This window comes from Phyllostomus discolor, chromosome X (assembly GCF_004126475.2).
Source record: "Phyllostomus discolor isolate MPI-MPIP mPhyDis1 chromosome X, mPhyDis1.pri.v3, whole genome shotgun sequence".
NCBI classification, from domain to species: domain Eukaryota; kingdom Metazoa; phylum Chordata; class Mammalia; order Chiroptera; family Phyllostomidae; genus Phyllostomus; species Phyllostomus discolor.
Genome location: NC_050198.1, coordinates 102,785,128 through 102,804,735, shown reverse-complemented (window position 1 = coordinate 102,804,735; position 19,608 = coordinate 102,785,128). Strand labels below are relative to the sequence as shown.

At 38.0% G+C, this 19,608-nt stretch overlaps 1 protein-coding gene and 1 pseudogene across 1 annotated transcript in view; both read left to right on the top strand.

Moving 5' to 3' along the window:
* RPS6KA6 (ribosomal protein S6 kinase A6) overlaps window positions 1-19,608 on the top strand; it is a 112,680-nt gene that overhangs the window by 71,024 nt on the left and 22,048 nt on the right. Inside the window, 7 exon segments of the mRNA XM_028522999.2 lie at window positions 38-140; window positions 718-848; window positions 1,984-2,106; window positions 2,609-2,648; window positions 2,651-2,697; window positions 6,241-6,402; window positions 8,416-8,577. Coding sequence (XP_028378800.1) covers window positions 38-140; window positions 718-848; window positions 1,984-2,106; window positions 2,609-2,648; window positions 2,651-2,697; window positions 6,241-6,402; window positions 8,416-8,577 — 768 coding nt within the window.
* On the top strand, window positions 3,565-4,697 carry LOC114505117 (annotated as a pseudogene).

Here is a 19,608-nt window from a genome sequence, read left to right as displayed (position 1 = left end):
AATGTTAATAAGTTTGGTGTTGTCCTGTTGTTCCTAGAAATTATATAAAAGAGAAGTTCAACCTCCTTTCAAACCTGCTTCTGGAAAGCCAGATGATACTTTCTGTTTTGACCCAGAATTTACTGCAAAAACACCTAAAGGTAATGCCCATTTATGGGTAACATCAGAGCTTTTATTCAGTTTCACGGGCGTCAAACTCATTTTCACTGAGGGCCACATCACTTGCTCTTTATGGAAATGTGGATTCTACGTACACCTTTGCTTGGGTAACATTCAACTACAAGCTTTAAATGGGAAATGTTTATGCAGAGAAGCAGGGACTAGAGCAAAGGGTAAAATGTGTTTGTTTTAAAGGTCTTTTGATATGCTGATTAATGTATTCAATGGTAAGGGATAGGTGGCAAGGCATGAGATATATTATTCTGACTCTTAGGTTTACTTTAATAGAATCTGGTTCATACACTAGCTCAACAAATACTGAGTACCTATAATACACTCCCAGTGAGGATGCAGCAGTGAACAGAATAAACAAAAATTTCAATACACATGGATCTTGCATAGTAGTGGGGGAGACAAATAACACACAATAAATCAATAAGTGATATAGTGTGTCTGATGATAACATTTACTGGTTTCATTTATATTCAGAGAAATGCCACCATTTTATATCATATGAGTTTTTGTAATTCTAATTACATATAATTATTTGGACATTAGATTCTCCTGGTTTGCCAGCCAGTGCTAATGCTCATCAACTCTTCAAAGGATTCAGCTTTGTTGCAACATCTATTGCAGAAGAATATAAAATTACTCCTATCACAAGTGCAAATGTATTACCAATTGTTCAGGTAAATTTTACTTAGATTACTTGTTTAGGGATAATTATATATTTTGGTTAGTTTTAATGGATTTATAATAATTTTACATGATTTTTAACTTCATTTATTTCTGTGTATGAGGCCAGAGGGGACCCCAAAAAAAGAAATTTACTTTTAAATAACTGCATACTTATTCTCACATGTTAAAGTTCAGTCACCTTCCAAGTTCTCTCCATTTGATGCAGTACACCTATCGAGACCTTTTTTCCACTGCTCAAAACATTTTTCAACTTATTGATCTTGATACCTTTTAGTGCTTCTGGCTTTTTTTGGTTTTACCTCATCACATCAGCAAAATGTTCCCTTTGAGGACTTTTTTCATCAGGGGAGGGAGGCAAAAAAAGTCACTTGGAGCGGATAAGGTGAATAGGCAGGTGGGGCACAGAGGTCCTGCCATTTTTTGGTCAAAAACTGCTGGACACTCAGAGCAGTGTGGGCTGGTGCGCTCATAAATCACGCATCATGAGATGGACGAATGTGTTAAAAGAGTCTTCAAAAAAATTCACCGAAGCCAACCACAGCCTCTTACAACAATGCCATCTGGTCCACTGATACATATGGATTCTAGAACATTCACCTAGCGGGGAAAACCTGTACTACAGGGGACCCACCCAACAGAAGATAATTCCAGCTTTTTGGGGGTACCCCTTCATATAATAATGATGAAAGATGTTCCCATATGTTTTAAAATAAGTCAGATGGTAGTAACCTTTAATTATATTTATGCAATCTCTTTTGACAAGGAAATGTAATGGTGATATGTAAAATGGTGATTTATTGTGTTGGCTTTGGGGATCTAGAAAGCCTACAATTTTGGATCAGCTCAGAGCTGGTTAATCCCTTGATATATACTGATAAAACTTTTCTAGAATGGATTATTCCTGATTTTTAAAGATTTAAGATGAATACAGGGTGGGACAAAAGAAGGTTTACAGTTGTAAGTACACAAAACACAGTTTATTCTTGTATTATTATTTATTGATGTATTATTTTCCATATGAACAACTGTAAACCTACTTTTGTCCAACCATGTAAATATTTAGGAGAAAAGATAAAAATGTGAAAGTATTTCATTATTCTTAGTATTTTACTTTGAAAAAAACAGATAAATGGAAATGCTGCACAATTTGGTGAAGTATATGAATTGAAAGAAGATATAGGTGTTGGCTCATATTCTGTTTGCAAGCGATGCATACATACAGTTACCAACATGGAGTTTGCAGTGAAGGTATTGTCCCTGAACATAACTGTTTTTGTCTTATATATGTGAGATAAATGACAAGTTAACTGACAGACATTTTCCAGTGGAGCCTGTGAAGAATTGCAAAGATAAGATAATGACGAAGAACTATTAAAACTAATATTTTCATTTTCAATTTTTTCTAAGGCTTTATTTGGGGAAACAATGTATTTTGAGAATGTCTTGATTCTGAATAGTTTTATTTTAATGTAGTATGTTAAGGTGAGTAATTGTGACAATCACTGTTAACATGTGGATCACATTATGAGTTAGTATAGCTTCAATTAAATGGAATATAATGTTGAAGAAAGTGGTCTTTTATTATTGTTTTAGTTATAGGACATTTCTAAATGTTAAAATAACATGAGACAAGCATCACTCTTGAGTTTATGGATTTACTTAAAAATATAATCAAATTGAAAATAATATCATTAATTTTAGGCAAAGAAAATTTCTTTTTACCTAAACCTTTTTTTGCCTTATTGCTTAGATCATTGACAAAAATAAGAGAGATCCCTCGGAGGAAATTGAAATTTGATGCGATATGGACAACACCCCAACATTATCACTTTAAAGGATGTAGGTATTTAAAAATCTAAGCTATTTCAAGAGCTAAGCTATGAAGCTATAATTTTGCACTTTATTTTCTTTCTGACTTCATGTCTATGGAATATTTACTGTCATCCACAAAATCTGAAGATTCTTAAATTTGCTATTTTAATTCTTCCCCCCCTCCCGTTATTCTGTATTCCTAACTTCCTTATAGAACATCAGAAAGGAACTATGTTGTTGGTAAATGAGAGTGCCCCTGATTACATGAATATAGTTAACATTATAACCAGCACCATTTATTATTCTGTGGTACTATACATATAGACACTGGGAACCTATGAAATTCTAGATTTTACTTTCTTGACTGTGCAGAAATGGGCTGTTAAATTGTGATTTTTTTTGCATAAAACAGTAATACTCTATAGTTTTATAAAGTGAACATATAACTTGTATTTAGAGATATTACAGAGTTTATGCTCCCTGGTTGGTGCCCAAGGTCTTTAGGGTCGTGGCTGACACAGCGCTAATCATACCATGGCTTGGGTCCCAACCTCACCACAACCTCTAGAGAGACATGGGTCCTCACAGCCTTTTCGTGCTGAAGCTCAGGCTGCAGGCAGTTTCGTGGCAGTGAAACAAAACCTCTGAATGAATGGACTCTTCCAAGCACTTGGCTAATTTGTAGCATTTGGACAATGTTCCTCATTAATATCTCTCTGTGAATGTAATCATCACATCATTTCACTCTAGTGGCAGGGATTCAGCTCTGAAATCTATATAGAAAAAGCACCTTGGATCCCAGTCTTTCAGTGGCTTCGAGACTATCAGAAGTGCCTGGTGGAGGAAGGAGAGGCCAGTGGTGTCCTGGTCCTTCCATGATCCTGTCATCGGCCCATGGACAGTATGGACAATGTCTCTCTGGTGAAGGCTAAAGCCACCCATGTCATCATGATTCTCTCATCACAAAGCAAACACAGGAGAGTATTCAGCATTTTGAGCAACAGGTAGGGCTGAGAGATACTGGCTACAACCCCTGCGATGGCCTTAGCACCAAGGAGACCAAGGTACCTTTGAGTGGCAGAAACACTTCCACAAATTAAAACCACAGAGTGGAGGTAATGAGAAGAGATACAGCTGGCCTTAGCTCAGTCCTCCTTCAACAGCCCACGCTTTTCCTCTAAGCAGAAGCCTAGAGGCTGTTTCTCTTCTGGCTCTTCCACAGCCTTACCTGGCCTATATCTTAGCACATGGATTCTGGAAGCAGGGATAAAGACAGAACTCAGCAGATAAATGGAGCCTCTTTGGACCAAGAGCCCTCTGGAAGTCTGATTCAGGAGGTTTTGCCACCCAAGCCCTAGAAACCTTCTCCAATGGAGCTGATCTCCACACAGGTCACCCAGATGGCAGAAGATCCATCAGCTTCAAGTTGCCAAAGATGGATATCCAAGTGATCAAAGGGAAGAAACACCATCATAGATAGACCCATTGTCTAAAACCCTGTGTCTTGGTTGTGCTCACACCCACCAGCTTCTAGAGCTTTCTTTTTCCATGACTCTGGATAGAGGGTAACATGCACCCACCTCCCTATTACCCTGTCTCTGACATAGGAAGTTTTTTTGGGGGGCAGTTAACCCCCTTAAACTGAGGCTAGAACTGGAGACATAATTGGTTTTTGGAGAAACATTAGTATAAAGCCTGTCCTTGTGTTTAAGAAGGCATGTGTGTTGCTTTAATATAAAGTTAGATAAATAATCTCAGCAGGGATGTGTGGGGGCCTCATCACCTGTGTTACATCATTTGGCCTAGACAAGAACCTGATCATCTCCCTCCTAGGTGGATGATGTTTGTGTTGTTCCTTAGCACGGTCAGTGCGTGCATGGACTAGCTGTGACAGAGAGGCACTCACTGACTAGTCTCTGCCATCTGGACTGCTGGGGCTGTGTGCTCCAACCTTGTGGTGATGGGACCTACTTTCCGTTTTGATCTGGGCACAAAGAAAAGGCAGACTTGGCAATGGTCCTCCTCCTGTGTGGAGACCGGAGCCCTCACTATCAGGCAGAGCCAATTCTTTTTATTATTATTTTATTTTTTTACGTTATTTTTATTGTATTTTTCCATTACCATTTATCCCCCCTATACCTCTTACACCTCCACTCATCCCCCTCTACTCCCCCGCCGCTGCTGCAGTCACCACACTGTTGTTCAGGTCCACGAGTTTTTTCTCCTTTTTTTGGCTCAATCCTTCTACCCTGCCCCCCACCCCAAGAGCTGTCAGCCTGCTCTGTGCTCTTACTGCAGTGCCTCTGGGGCAGTTCTGCTGGGCAGTGTTTCTTTTCATGTGTCAACAAACACAAGTCTTGCATATCCTTATCCTGTTGCACTTTAAAGTGAGATTAAGTTACTCTAATTTGGTGGAAAGCCCTGTAAGGAAGAAAACTCAGCCTACTGCTTTGGTATATAGAAATGAATGTTAAGCTGTTTTTAAAGTAAAGATGGTCGTAACTGTACATAGATCATAGTCTGGACGTTCATGTGAAGCAGGTGTCACCAGGGCCTGAAACTATTTCTGAGAGGTGGAAGGATGGAAAAATTTTCTACATGTCATCTTTTCCCTCCAAATGAGCCTCATACCTGTGTAAACACAGAGCTTCCTGAGGAAAGGAACCCGGGAAAGCACCTGTTCGTTTCTGCTCACTGTGGACGGGTTCGGTCATTATCCTGAACACTGTCTCAAATCCCTGCTGTTCTTATTTGGAAGGGTCATGTCTACATAGCTAGCTGGGTCGACCTTTCCATAGAGAGTCCCTAAAGTCTTGAATGATAAGAAAAAGTAATTTATTTGTGCCTTCTGTTATGTTCGAATATCTTACTTGTTTTGACAAAAATCTGCTCCGTTAAAAAAACAGTTGTTACTGAATGCTGACTGTTCACATAACAAAATAATGCTCTTTCTCATTAGAGAAGGCTGGCATACCAGCCATCACCTCAATCAGTTTGTTTTGGATATATGATAAAGCTTTTGATTAGTAACCTTTAAACAGTAGCTTACATCCCTCTATTTATTTATCTAATGTAATCTACCTCAGAGGTCCTGAGTGAAAGTGTACACATGTTTTTCCTATTTATTCTCTTTGATATAGTGTTTGAATTCAACAAACATTTAAGATACCATGTCAGGTAATGGACTGTGGGGAGGATATTAAAAAACTAATAATATATTTGCTGCCAGATGGAAGCATGCTATTAGTACGGAAGAGAAGTGTCTATAATATGATCCAAAATGAGATAGATGCCATTTGAGAGGCACAGAGTTCTGTTTTTCCATTTATATCCTTTGATGAAGTATAATATACAGCCTGAAAAGTTAATAAAATTATGTTGAGCATGGTGTCACAGGACTGTATAAGAGGTTGTTTAGCCACTTTAATCCTCAGTACAGCCTGTACTATATTAGCAGTACAGAAATAATTATTTTTTACCATTAGAGGTTCACTAGAAAAGCAAATGTAATCTAAACATTTCTGAATTGTAATTATAATAATAACATTTTTAAAATGCGTTCTTTTTTAGGTTTATGATGATGGTAGATATGTTTATCTTGTTACGGATTTGATGAAAGGAGGAGAGCTGCTCGACCGTATTCTCAAACAAAAATGTTTCTCAGAACGGGAAGCTAGTGAGGTGCTGTTTGTAATAACTAAGACAGTTGACTATCTTCATTGCCAAGAGTAAGTTTGTGGTTATATTCTTCCCTTCAATTCTGGGACTTATATATCATAAAATAATATGTAAGTGCTGCCACTTAAAATGAATTACTTTTTCTGTAACATATTTTATAGAAAATATCCTAATAAAACTCATAAAGTAGAGAAGGTTATAGATTTAGGAAATCAGAAAATGCTTTCTTAATTCTCTTCACTCTGCCTATTGGCCCTAATTTAATAGCAGATTGGTTTTAAAAAGTGATTTGGATTATATAAATGTATGTAACCCTGGCTTTCAAATTATTAACATAATCAAATTTAAAAATGAAACATAAAAAATTATTCCAGGACATGTGGGTATTATTCAAATTATTCTATACCTAACATACCTTCTGGAGTAAGTGACTATGTATCTTGATCCTTGCCAACCCCTCCTCCAAATACAGTAAAGAAATTTGGATTCTAAACCTTTGAGGTATTAATCTAATCAAATGTGTAATAATGGAGCAAGCCTGTTTTTTGCTTCTCATCTGTTCATGAATAAAGGAAATATTACCCAAAAGGTCAATTTTTATTATGTACACCTCCACAAGGGAACAAAGTCATAAATAATTTAAAACTTTAAGTTTGAATTAGTTGTAATAGTGGACATGTATGCATGTACGTATAAACAGTAAAAGAATGGACAACTCAGAACTGGCACAGTAAAAATTCTACATGGTTCCCTTTTATACAAAAGAAAAATAAGCCAGTACTCAGTTTTGTGTTGTTTTAATAGAGTACATTTTTAGTATTATAAAATATAAACTTTAATAATAAGGGAGTAAATCTTTTATAATTTAATTGCTTGTTTTTATCAATTAAGCCAAAGTAAAATAAGGATAGCCAGAACTTTTAAGAGGAAAATGATAACCATCTTTTCTTTTTATGTATGTTTATTTTTATTCATTTATTTTTAATTAACACTTATTGAGGTGACGTTGGTTAATAAGATCATATGGTTTCAAGTGTACATTTCTATAATACATGATCTGTATATTGCAAGGGGGCCAAATATGTGGTGGTGGAAGACTATCTGACTTTGGGTGGTGGGCACACTAAGCATCTTTTCTTCAGGTTATTATTTTAGAAAACCTTCCAGTTCTTATATCAATTAAATAAATGATGACAGAGCTATACTGAGCATTTCTATATAACAGGCATTATAAACAGTGTTGCAGATTCAAATGTAAATAAGACTAGGTCCTTGTCTTTCAAGATCTTTCAGTGTAGTAAACTGATTAAGGAATGAAATAGATAGTAATCAGTAGGAAAGTCATCGTATAGAGAATTTCACCACAATGGAGTGCCATATGCACTGCACTAATCCTAACCTAAAAGCTATTCATATAGCCCCTGTATTCCGTCCTTCAACCAAGTATTCACTCCCCACCAGAGTCTCTGTGCATCTGTTTACTCCCCAGTACCTTCAGGTAGTTGATTTTTTAAATTATGTACAGGTTTTGTAATTGTTTACTGTGAGGAGGGGCATGTTAAGTAGGGTCTTAGTCCATTAGAACCAGAAGTGGAAATGAGACCTGAGTTTTGATACTTTGAGATTGGAAGCTGTTAATGAAACTGGTTGCTTCAATAGAAAGTAGAGCATCTATCTGATAGAGATTATGCCTTCTGATTCCTTCAGGCTTTCAACACTGTAAAGGTTGGACAAAATATCATTGTCAAAATTTTATGATTAAGAAAGGTTGTAGCCCTGGCTGGCATAGCTCAGTAGATTGAGCACGGGCTGCAAACCAAAGTGTTGCAGGTTTGATTCCCAGCCAGGGTACATGCCTGGGTTGCAGGCCATGACCCCCAGAAACTGCATATTGATGTTTCTCTCTCTCTCTCTGTCTATCTCCCTCCCTTCCCCTCTAAAAATAAACAAAATCTTAAAAAAAAAAGAAAGTTTGTTTACCTGGAAGAATATTAAATGAAAATATTGTATTTCACAGAGATTTACTTAGCTATAGAAATACAATGCTGTTTTTATTTTATGTTCCAGGTTGTTCATCGTGATCTTAAACCTAGTAATATTTTATACATGGATGAATCAGCTAGTGCGGACTCCATTAGGATCTGTGATTTTGGATTTGCAAAACAGCTTCGAGGAGAAAATGGACTTCTCTTAACTCCATGCTACACAGCAAACTTTGTAGCACCAGAGGTATTTTTCAAAACTTCAGTTTTGCTTTTCAGTCCTTTTTCTTTAGTTGAATGTATTTGACGGCATATATATGCTATAGTGGGTAGATAAAATCTGTGTTATCTTGCCCATTCTCAACTATAAAGCTCTTTAAATGAGTGAATTTTGATAACCCCTAATATAAATATTCAGACTAGGAGGTAGCATATGAGACCATCTTGAGTCTAATAATCAGACTTTATTTTGTTAGGTTGACATACAAGTTTTAGAATTACATCCTTTTAGAGCTGGGAGAGTAGAGATAACTCTACCTTCGACATATGAGACAGAGGCTTAAAGTACCTAAATAGCATTTCAGGACCCAGCATTCACTTAGTAACAAAGCCAGGATAGATTTCAAGATATTTTGGTTTGTACTGGACATGAGGTAGTTTATATTGTTTAGTATTATACGTAATATATAAAGCAGTGCTCTCCCTGATTGTTTTTAGGAACTTCCAGTTCCTGGAGAGAACAGCTTCATGGGAGTTTTATAAGCGTCAGGTTTTTTTCTTGGCAAATAACATTCATACACAGATCTTGAAGGGAAGAGTCAAGAAAGGTGAGGCTGGGGAGGTTCTGATCATGAGGAGTTTTGACAGTACCAACTGTCATAGCAATTGAAAGTATGGTTGATAAAAGAATGAATCAAGGATGGCAGTGCTTACATAGATTCTTTTTAAGTTTTATTTGTAAGTCAGAAATGGTTCTCATGTGTTACTAGTAATGCTAACTCATATGAATCATTATATGTTCAACACAAACCAAAATACCAAAAAAATCCTCACATTTGAAGAGTTAAAATTTCCAAGTCACAGAAGAATAAATATTTTGAGGATGAATTCTGACCTCATGGCATGTTTTCTGATTTTATTTTTATATCAAATTCTAGCCATTGTAGGATAATATAGCACATCAGATTACCATGAGCCATTTGCATTTATGTCAACAAATATTTATTTTAATGTAGCTGTTTGAAAAAGAAATAATACTTCTAATAATGAAAATAGGAATGTAGAAAATAGAACAGTAAGTTTCTGAAGAAAATTATCCAAGTTAAAATTTGTTAAATCTTTAAGATGTTGATGCTGAGGAAGAAACATAACACCTGCTTTACAGGATTTTTAGAACACATTTGCCCTATGAGAAATTATGTGCATATCCAGAAAATGTGCTTTAATCTGTATTTTAATTCAGTTCACAGAATAATGAATATACAAATTTTTATCAAACTAAAATATGTAGAAACTATATTTCCCCAAATACAATTTGCAACACATGCATGATCCAAAAAGGGATTATTGTATTTACCCCTAGTGAAAGAGATATAACTTAGACATTAAAAAATTAGCCTTTCTCAGGCATTTCAGTGGTTTCATATAGGACAAGAGGACAGAATATTTTATATTAGGGCTCTTCTGTTAAATATAGGATATATAGTCATCATAAATATTCTAGCATGTTTATGTGGTAGGTATAACAGAAGAATAAAGAATAACCATTTTAATAGCCAAATTCTTAATACTGACTTAATCTTATGGACCTGGACCCATGGGTGTGATGAAAATGTCTCATTAGGAAAAGGTTAGGAGTGAACATGTTCCAAATGAACATCTCAAAAAGAGACATTAAAATGAAAAATATATGGTCTGTCTGTCTTCAGATTAATGGTTAGGTAAACATTTTTAGATTAATGGCTTGGTAAATATTTTTAAATGAGTGTAGGCCCACAGACTAGAATACAGACCATTGATAATTTTTTATCCTAACAGACTTCCATTGTGGTAAGACACTCTTAACATTGTAACAGTGGAGATTTTTAGGTGGGCGTGTGGATACCATTGTCTCTGTAACTAGTGTCTGAACTACCTTTGGCTAATATTTATATTTTCAAAAATGTTATGAGGGGGTGATCAAGATGGTGGCAGAGAGGTGGATATGATATTCACCCATCCACCTTTTCCTAGGACCAAACTGGATTTACAATGAAAATATAGAGCAATCAACCTGAATAACTTATAACCAAGGATTTACAGAAAAAGCAATGCCAAGACTGCTAGGGAGGTCAGAGAGGTAGAAAGGGCAAGCCCGACGCCCATGGGTGGTGGCTGACATTCTGGAGGGATATCACAGCTTCAGGGGATTCCCCTTGAGAAGTATGGGGTGTCAACTCCAAACCAGCCTTCCCAGCCCAAAGGCACTAGACCCAGTAAGAGGTGCCCACATAACTTCTGCTGTGAAAATCAGTGGGGAGGGAGAGACAGTTGTCTGCTAGAGACACAGGCATCCTCTTAAAGGGCCAATGCACAAATTCTCATTTGCAGCCACTATGGACTCTAGTAGGGAGAGGGTGGAGCAGACTAGAATAGCATGAGGAGAGACTGGGTTTTGTGTCTCTGGGGAGAAAGCTGAAGGTATAGCCACCAGGACACCTGTGCTGAGTCACTGTCCCACCCTGCAGACACCATCTTTCTTGAGTGGAGCACTCCTCTCCATGTGGCATTAGCCAGAAGGAATGCAAAAGCCCCACCTTCTGGACTCCCTGTCACCCCACACTGCAGAGCCTGTGCCCTGCTGAGGAGGCAGCTGCCTGGGCCGGGGTGTAGAAGTCTGGGCAGCCTCAGTGGGCATCAGTGATTGAGTTGTGTAGCATATGTTGGAGGCCATTGCCCTCAGTTTCCCATGAACTTGACTGGCAACCTCCCCTCACAGATCTGCAAGCTCCACGTTCTGGGCTACTGACAGCCCCACCCTCCCAACTCCTGACAGACCCACCATGCCAAACTCTGGGCAGAATCTGGGACAGACTGAGTTGTGTGGATCAGGGTCAGGGACTACTCTTTCAGTAACTGAGTTGAACAGACAGCAAATAGGCAAAGGCTGGTAGAGGTGGATCTTGTGGTGCCTTAGGACTTTTGGTGACATGCCCCCGTGCCTGGTGCTGGTAAAAGCTGGACTTGCTGTGTAGATTGGTCCTTCCTGGGCAAACCTAGGCCCAGCAGAGGCAGCCACAAACTTTTGATTGCTTTGTAGCTCAAAACAGGTACCCATGGCCAGTCACAGGCAGCATTTGACATTAGACAGCACCAATCAGAGTCCCTCCCAAGAGTCCCCAGAACCATCACACCCAGTGGCCAACTTCAGACAGTATCAGAGCAGGATCCAATTAGCTTTATAAATGGCATATCCAAAGGGAGATCTTGGTAGGCAGAAGACTCTGATGAGGTGAATTCTGATTTGTGTCGTCAGCACCTGTAAAGCAGCTCGTAAACTGAGGCACAGGTTGATCCTTACAGTCATACAGCATGACAGTCAACACCATGTATGTACAGGCCAATGGAAATCAACACTGAGTTACAGCATGAGGGCCCACATACTCCACACAAGGGACATTCCTGGAGCACCCACCTCAGGTAATAAAGGAGATTGTACTACTGGGTCCCACAGATCACCTACTATATAAAATCACCCTACCAAAACTGGCAGTTATAGCAGACCTGCCTAATATACAGAGACAAACAAAGAGGCAGCCAAAATGGGGAAACAAAGACACATATCCAAAATGAAAGAAGGGGAGCAATCTCTTAAAAAAGAGCTAAATGAAATGGAAGTAAGCAATTTACCGGATATAGAGTTCAAAAGAAATGATTATAAGGAATCTTTAGGGACTTAGTGAGAACTTTGACAAAGAATAGCAATGATAAAAATTACATAGAACCCTTAAAAAAGAACCAGTCAGAAATGAAGAATATAATGTCTGAAGTAAAGAATATACTAGAAGTAATAAATAGGTTGGATAAAGCAGATGATCTAATCAGCAATTGGAAGATGAGGTAGCAGGAAACACCCAATCCGAGCAGCAAGGAGCAAAAAGAATTTTAAAATGGTGATAGTTTAAGGGACCTTTGGGACATCATGAAGTGTAACAACATCCATATTATAGGGGTAGGAAAGAAGATGAGAGAGAGCAAGGGATTTAGAACCTTACTGAAGAAATAATGACTGAAAACTTTTCTAACCTAGTGATGGAAAAAGACACTCAAGTCCAGGAAGCACAGAGATTCCCAAACAAATTGAACCCAAAGAGACCTGTACCAAGACACATTATAATTAAAATGACAAAGGTTACAGGCAAAGAGAGAATATTAAAAGCAATAAGAGAAAGATATACCTACAAGGGAGCTCCCATGAGAATGTCAGCTGGTTTCTCAACAAAAAAAAACTTCAAGCCAGAAGGTTTGGCATGAAATGTTCAAGGTGATGAAAAGCAAGGACCTACAAACAAGATGACTTTACATAGCAAGGCTACTATTTAAAATTGAAGATGAAATAAAGAGCTTCTCAGACAACAGAAATCTAAAGGAGTTCATTTTCATCAAACCAATAACACAAGAAATGTAAAAGGGTCTTCTATTTTTTTTTTTTTAGAGAGAGAGAGGGGAAGGGAAGGAGAAAGAGAGGGAAAGAAACATCAATGTGTTGTTGCCTCTTGAGCAGCCCCTACTGGGGAGCTGGCCCACAACCCAGGCATATGCCCTGACTGGAAATCGAACCAGCGACCCTTTGGTTCGCAGGCCCATGCTCAATCCACTGAGCTCCACCAGCCAGGCATTAAAGGGTCTTCTTTAAGAAGGAAAAGGAGCCCTGGCTGGTGTGGGTCAGTGATTTGAGTGCTGGACTGCAAACCAAAGGGTCACCAGTTCAATTCCCAGTCAGGGCATATGCCTGGGTTGCAGGCCAGGGTCCACAAGTAGTGGGCACATGAGAGGCAACCACACATTGATATTTCCTTCCCTCTCCTCTCTCCCTTCCCCCTCTCTAAAAATAAATAAAATCTTTTTGGAAAAGGAAAGAGGAACATAGTTCTAAAGAATAAAATGACAATGAATTTGTGTCTGTTGATAACTCTAAATGTAAATACTTGAATGCTCCAGTCAAAATGGCATAGGTTAGCTGAATGGAAGAGAAAACAAGACCCACACATATTCTGTCTATAAAAGATCCACTTCACATCAAAACATACACACAGACTAAAAGTAAAGGAATGGCAAAAGATATTTTACATAAATGGAAATGATAAAAATGATGGAGTAGCAATAATTATATCTCACAAAATAGACTTTACAGCAAAAGACTATAGTAAGAGACAAAGGATACTACATCATAATAAAGGGAGCAATCCAATAAAAGGATATAATCCTTGTAAACATTTATGCACCCAAAATAGGAGCACTTAAATATATAAAGCAAATTTTGTTGGACATAAAGAGAGAAATCAATAGAAATACAGTTATATTAAGGAACTTTCACACCCCACTGACTTCAATGGATAGATCTTCCAGACAGAATATCAACAAAGAGGCAGCAGCCTTGAACAGCACACTAGATCAAATGGATCTAATTGATACCTTCAGAGCATTTCAACCCAAACCAGCAGAATATACATTCTTTTCAAGTGCATGGAACATTTTCTAGGATAGACCACATGTTAGGACAGAAAAACAAGTCTCAGTAAATTTAAGAAGATAGAAATCATGTCAAGCATCTTTTCTGACCATAGTGTTATGAAAGTACAAATCAATAACAGGAGAAAAATGGAAAAACACAGAAGACATGGAGGCTAAATAACACTACTAAACAATAAATGGGTAAACAATGAGATCATGGAAAAAATCAAAAGGTACTTTGAAACAAATGAAAATGTGAACACAACCACCCAAAAATCTATGGGGCACAGCACAAACAGTCTTAAAAGGGAAATTCATAGCATTACAAGCCTACCTCAAAAAATGAGAAAAATCTCAAATCACTTAACTTTATACTTAAAAGAACTGTTCTTAAAAGAACTGTAAAAAGAACAAGAAACATAGCCTAAAGTGAGTAGAAGCAAGGAAATAATAAAGATTAGAACATAAATAAATGAAATAGAGTATAAAAATATAAAATATCGATGAGAAGAAGAGCTGATTCTTTGAAAAGAGAAACAAGTTTGAAAAACCTTTAACCAGATTCATCCAGAGAAAAAATAAAGAGAGCCCAAATAAACAAAATGAGAAATGGGGAATTCCTGTCAAGATGGTGGCACAGACCCACTTGGCTTACCTCTTTGCACAACCACAGCAAAATTACAACTAAGATATAGAACAACCATCATTCAGAACTGACAGAAATGAAGTTGAATGGAAGTATGACCAATACAGAATTAAAGAAACTACATCCACCCAGACTGGTAGGAGGAGCAAAGAAGAGGAATAGGTTGGTCCCACATCCACGGGTGATGGATAAAAATTCAGGAGAGATATCTCAGAAGTGAGTAGTCATAACCCCACATCAGGCTCCCCAGTCAAGGGCTCCAGTGCCAGGAAGATAAGTCTGCACAACTGGCTGCAAAACCCAGCAGGGATTGATTCAGTGGAAGAAACTTCTGGAGCCCTAAGCAGTTCCTCTTAAAAACCCCACACATGGACGCACATACTCAGACTCACTCCCTATAGGCTCCAGCAACTGGGTGATGGTTGAGGGGCACCAATGGTGTGCAGGGTGAGGCTGAGATGTTTGGCATCAAGGCAAGCAGAGGCAATTGTCCATTTTCTGAGCCCTTCCCACACAGAGCTGCCAGACTGGTGCCATATCTAATATTCCATCAACCTGGCTAACACTGTTTGACCTGCCTCGGAGATTCCCAGACTCTGCCCCACCCAAGCTGCTTTTCCATATGAATGACCAGTCTTGGCTCTTGCTTCACAAATTCCTAAATCCTCCCAAGCAAGCAGCAGCTGGCCTCAGTGAGCTCTAGGGCCGGAATTGGCAGCCTAGATTCACAGCTGGCTTCGCCTGGAAATCTCCAAGCCAGCCCAAGAAGCAGCCATCTCAGATTGCTTTGTAACTCAGGCAGGGTGGCCCTGGGGCAAAACACAGGTTGGAGCTGACCTTGGCCTGCACCACCTGTGAAACCCCAGGTGCCACCACACCCAGTGAACAGCTACAGACCACCTCAGAGCACCACTACCCTGGCCCTGCACAGCTGATCCTCCATGGAGGGTGGTGGTTGCTGGTAAGTGGTCATAGCCAATCCTTGCAGCTAACTGTCTTGGGAAAATCTCTCCCATTGATCTGCCAACAGAAACCAAGGCTCAGCTACAAGAGGAGGGTGTACTCAGCCTACATGAAGGGTGTGCCTTGAGTACCCAACTTGGGTGATAGGGGAGGCTGTGCCACAGGACCCTACAGGACACCTACAGGACACCTACTACATTAGGCTATGCTACCGAGACACGGAGTCAAAGCAATTCTACCTAATACATAGAAACAAACACAGGGAGGCTGCCAAAATAAGGAGACAAACAAACATGGCCCAAATGAAAGAACATGTCAAAACTCCAGAAAAAAGAGCTAAATGAAATGGAGATAAGCAATCTGTCAGATGCAGAGTTCAGAATACTGGTTATAAGGACACTCAAGAAACTTAGTGAGGACCTTAACAGCATAAAAAAGATGAAGTCAGAAACAAAAGACAGGGAAACAACAGTATAGCAAATGAAGCCAACAATCAAATCAAAGATTTGGAACATAACAAAGCAAAAAACAACCAATCAGAACAGTAACAAGAGAATCCAAAAAAAAAAACAAAAAAAAACAAGGATAGTGGAAGCAGCCTGTGGGACAACTTTAAGCAATCCAACATTCACTTCATAGGGGTGCCAGAAGGAGAAGAAAAAGAGCAAGAAGTTGGAAATCTATTTGAAAAAAAACAATGAAAGGTAACTTCCCTAATTTGGTGAAGGAAATAGACATGTAAGTCCAGGAAGCACAAAGAGTCTCAAATAAAATGGATGCAAAGAGACCCACCCCAAGACACATCATAATTAAAATGACAAAGGTTAAAGATAAAGAGATGGGTTGGTGGGTGTATGGAAGGGGCGAGAAGTGATGGGATTAAGAAGTACAAATATGTAGTTACAGAATAGTCACATGAATGTAAAGTACTGTATAGGAAAGGGAGTAGCCAAAGAACTTATACACATGACCAGTGGACATGAACAAGGGTTGGGGAATTGCCTGAGGAAGTTGGGGATGCTAGGTGGAGGGGAACCAAGGGGGGGAAATAAGGACAACTGTAATAGCATAACATATAAAATATAATTTTAAAAAGAAATAGAAATAAAATATCAATAAAATATAATTTTAAAAAGAAATGGAAAAAATAACAGCTGATTCCACAGAAACACAATGTTCTATAAGAAAATATTGTGAACAGTTACATACCAACAAATTGGACAGTCTGGGAAAAATGGTTAAATTTCTAGAAACATATAACCTTCCAACAGTAAATCAGAAACACTCAGAGAATCTAAATAGACAGATTATAACTAGTGAAATTGAAGCAGTAATCAAAAAACTCCCAACAAACAAATGTACTGGAACAGATGTCTTCACAGGAGAATTTTACCAACTATTCAAAGAAGAAATAACACTTACCATTCTCAAGCTATTCCAAAATTCAAGAGGAGGGAAGGCTTCCAAGCTCATTTTTATGGGGCTGACATTATCTTAATTCTAAACCCAGATAATGACACTATAAAGAAGAAAATTATAGGCCAATATCCCTGATGAACATAGATGCTGAAATCCTAAACAAAATATTATGAAACCTTATCCAATAATATATTAAAAGATCATATACCATGATAAGGTAGGATTTATTCTGGGAATACAATGTTGGGAACCTGCAAATCTGTAAACATGATACACCACGTAAACAGAATGAAGGATGAAAACTACATGATCATATCAACAGTTGAAGAATAAGCATTTGATAAAGTACAGCACCCATTCATGATAAAAATTCTCAGCAAAGTGGGAATAGAGGAAACTTGCCCTAACATAATAAAGGCCATATATGCTAAACCCACAGCCCACATCATACTCAATGGGCAAAAACTAAGAATTTTCCTTAAGATCAGGAACAAGACAGGGATATCTGTTTTCACCACTCTTATTCAACATAGTACTGGAAATCCTAGCCACAGCCATCAGACAAAAAGAAATAAAAGGCACCCAACTTGGAGAGAAGAAGTGAAACTCATTATTTGCAGATGATATGATACTGAATATAGAGAACCTGAAAGATTCCACCAAAAACACTACTAGAACTGATAAAGTGGCACGATACAAAATTAATATCTCAAAATCAGTCACATTTTTAGACACCAATAGTGAACTATCAGAAAGGGCAACTAAGAAAACAATCCCCTTTACAATTGCATCAAAAATTAAAATACCTAGGAATTAATTTAAACAAGAATGTAAATGATCTGTAGTTGGAAAATTATAAGGCACTAAAGAAAGAAATTGAAGAAGACACAAATAAGTGGAAGCATATACCGTGTTCATGGATAGGAAGAATTAACATCATTAAACTGTCCATACTACCCAAAACAATCTATAGATTCAACACTATTCCTATCACGTTACTAATGGCTTGTTTCACAGAACTGGAACAAATATTCCAAAAATTTATATGGACCACAAAAGAACCTAAATAGCCACATCAATGTCGAGAAAGAAAAATAAAGTTGAAGAAATCTTACTACCTGATATCAAACTATATGACCATAGTAATCATAGCTCAATGAAGTAGAATATAGGACCCAGAAATAAACCCACCCCTTATGGTCAATTAATGTTTGACAAAGGAGGCAGAAATATACAATGGGGTAAAGATAGTCTATTCAGTAAATGGTGTTGGGAATATTGGACAGATGCATGCAAAGAATGAAAATAGACCATCTTCTTACACCATACACAGGAATAAACTCAAAGTGGATTAAAGACTTAAATATTAGACTTGAAACCATAAAAATCCTAGAAGAAAACATAGGCAGTAAAATCTTAGACATTTCTCATAGCAGTTTTCCCCCTCCCCCATTTGAGCAAGGGAAGCAAAAGAAAAAAATAAACAAATAAACTACATCAAACAAAAGTTCTTCCACAACAAAGGATACCATCTACAAAATTAAAAGACAACCCTTGAATGTGTTACTATCCTAAATTTATAAAGAACTTATACAACTGAACACCAAAAAATGAAATAATCCAATTAAAAATATTTAATGGATCTGAACAGACACTTTTCCATGGAGGACATAGAGAAAGCCAATAGACATATGAAAATATGCTCAACATCACACACACACACACACACAATGGAAATGCAGATTAAAACCATAATGAGATATCACCACACTGGTCAGAATGGCTACCATCAATAAATCTACAAACAACAAGTACTGGCCGGGATGTGGAGAAAGGGGACCCTAGTGCACTGTGGGTGGGAATGCAGACTGGTGCAGCCACTGTGGAAAACAGTATGGAATTACCCCTAAAAAAATTAAAAATGGAACTCCCTTATTACCCAGCTATTCCACTGTTTGGAATATATCTGAAGAGACATGAAACACTAACATAAATGAATATATGCACTACTGTGTTCTTTGCAGCTTTATTTACACTAGCAAAGCATTGGAAGCAGCCCAAGGTGCCCATCAGTAGATGAGTGGATAAAAAAACCCATGGTACATTTACACAATGAATACTATATGGCTATAAAAAAGAAGGAAGTCTTACCTTTTGTGAAAGCATGGGGGCACCTGGAGAATATTATGCTAAATCAAGTCAGTCAGTTAGATAATGACATGTACCATATGATTTCACTTATATGTGGAATCCAATGAACAAAATAAACTGACAAACAAAATAGAAGCAGAGGCATTGGTGCAGAGAACAGACTGACAGCTGTGAGAAGGGAGGGAGGTTCGGAGGCAGAGTGAAAAAGGTGAAGGGATTAAGCAAAGAAAAGGAAACTCATAGACACAGAAAACAGTTTGGTGATTACCAGACGGAAAGGGGGTGGGGGAGGAAGGAGAGGGGAAAGGGGGGTGATAAATGGTGATGGAAGGGGACTTAACTTGGGGTGGAGACCTGCCTTGTGGTGGTGAACACACAATACAGTAT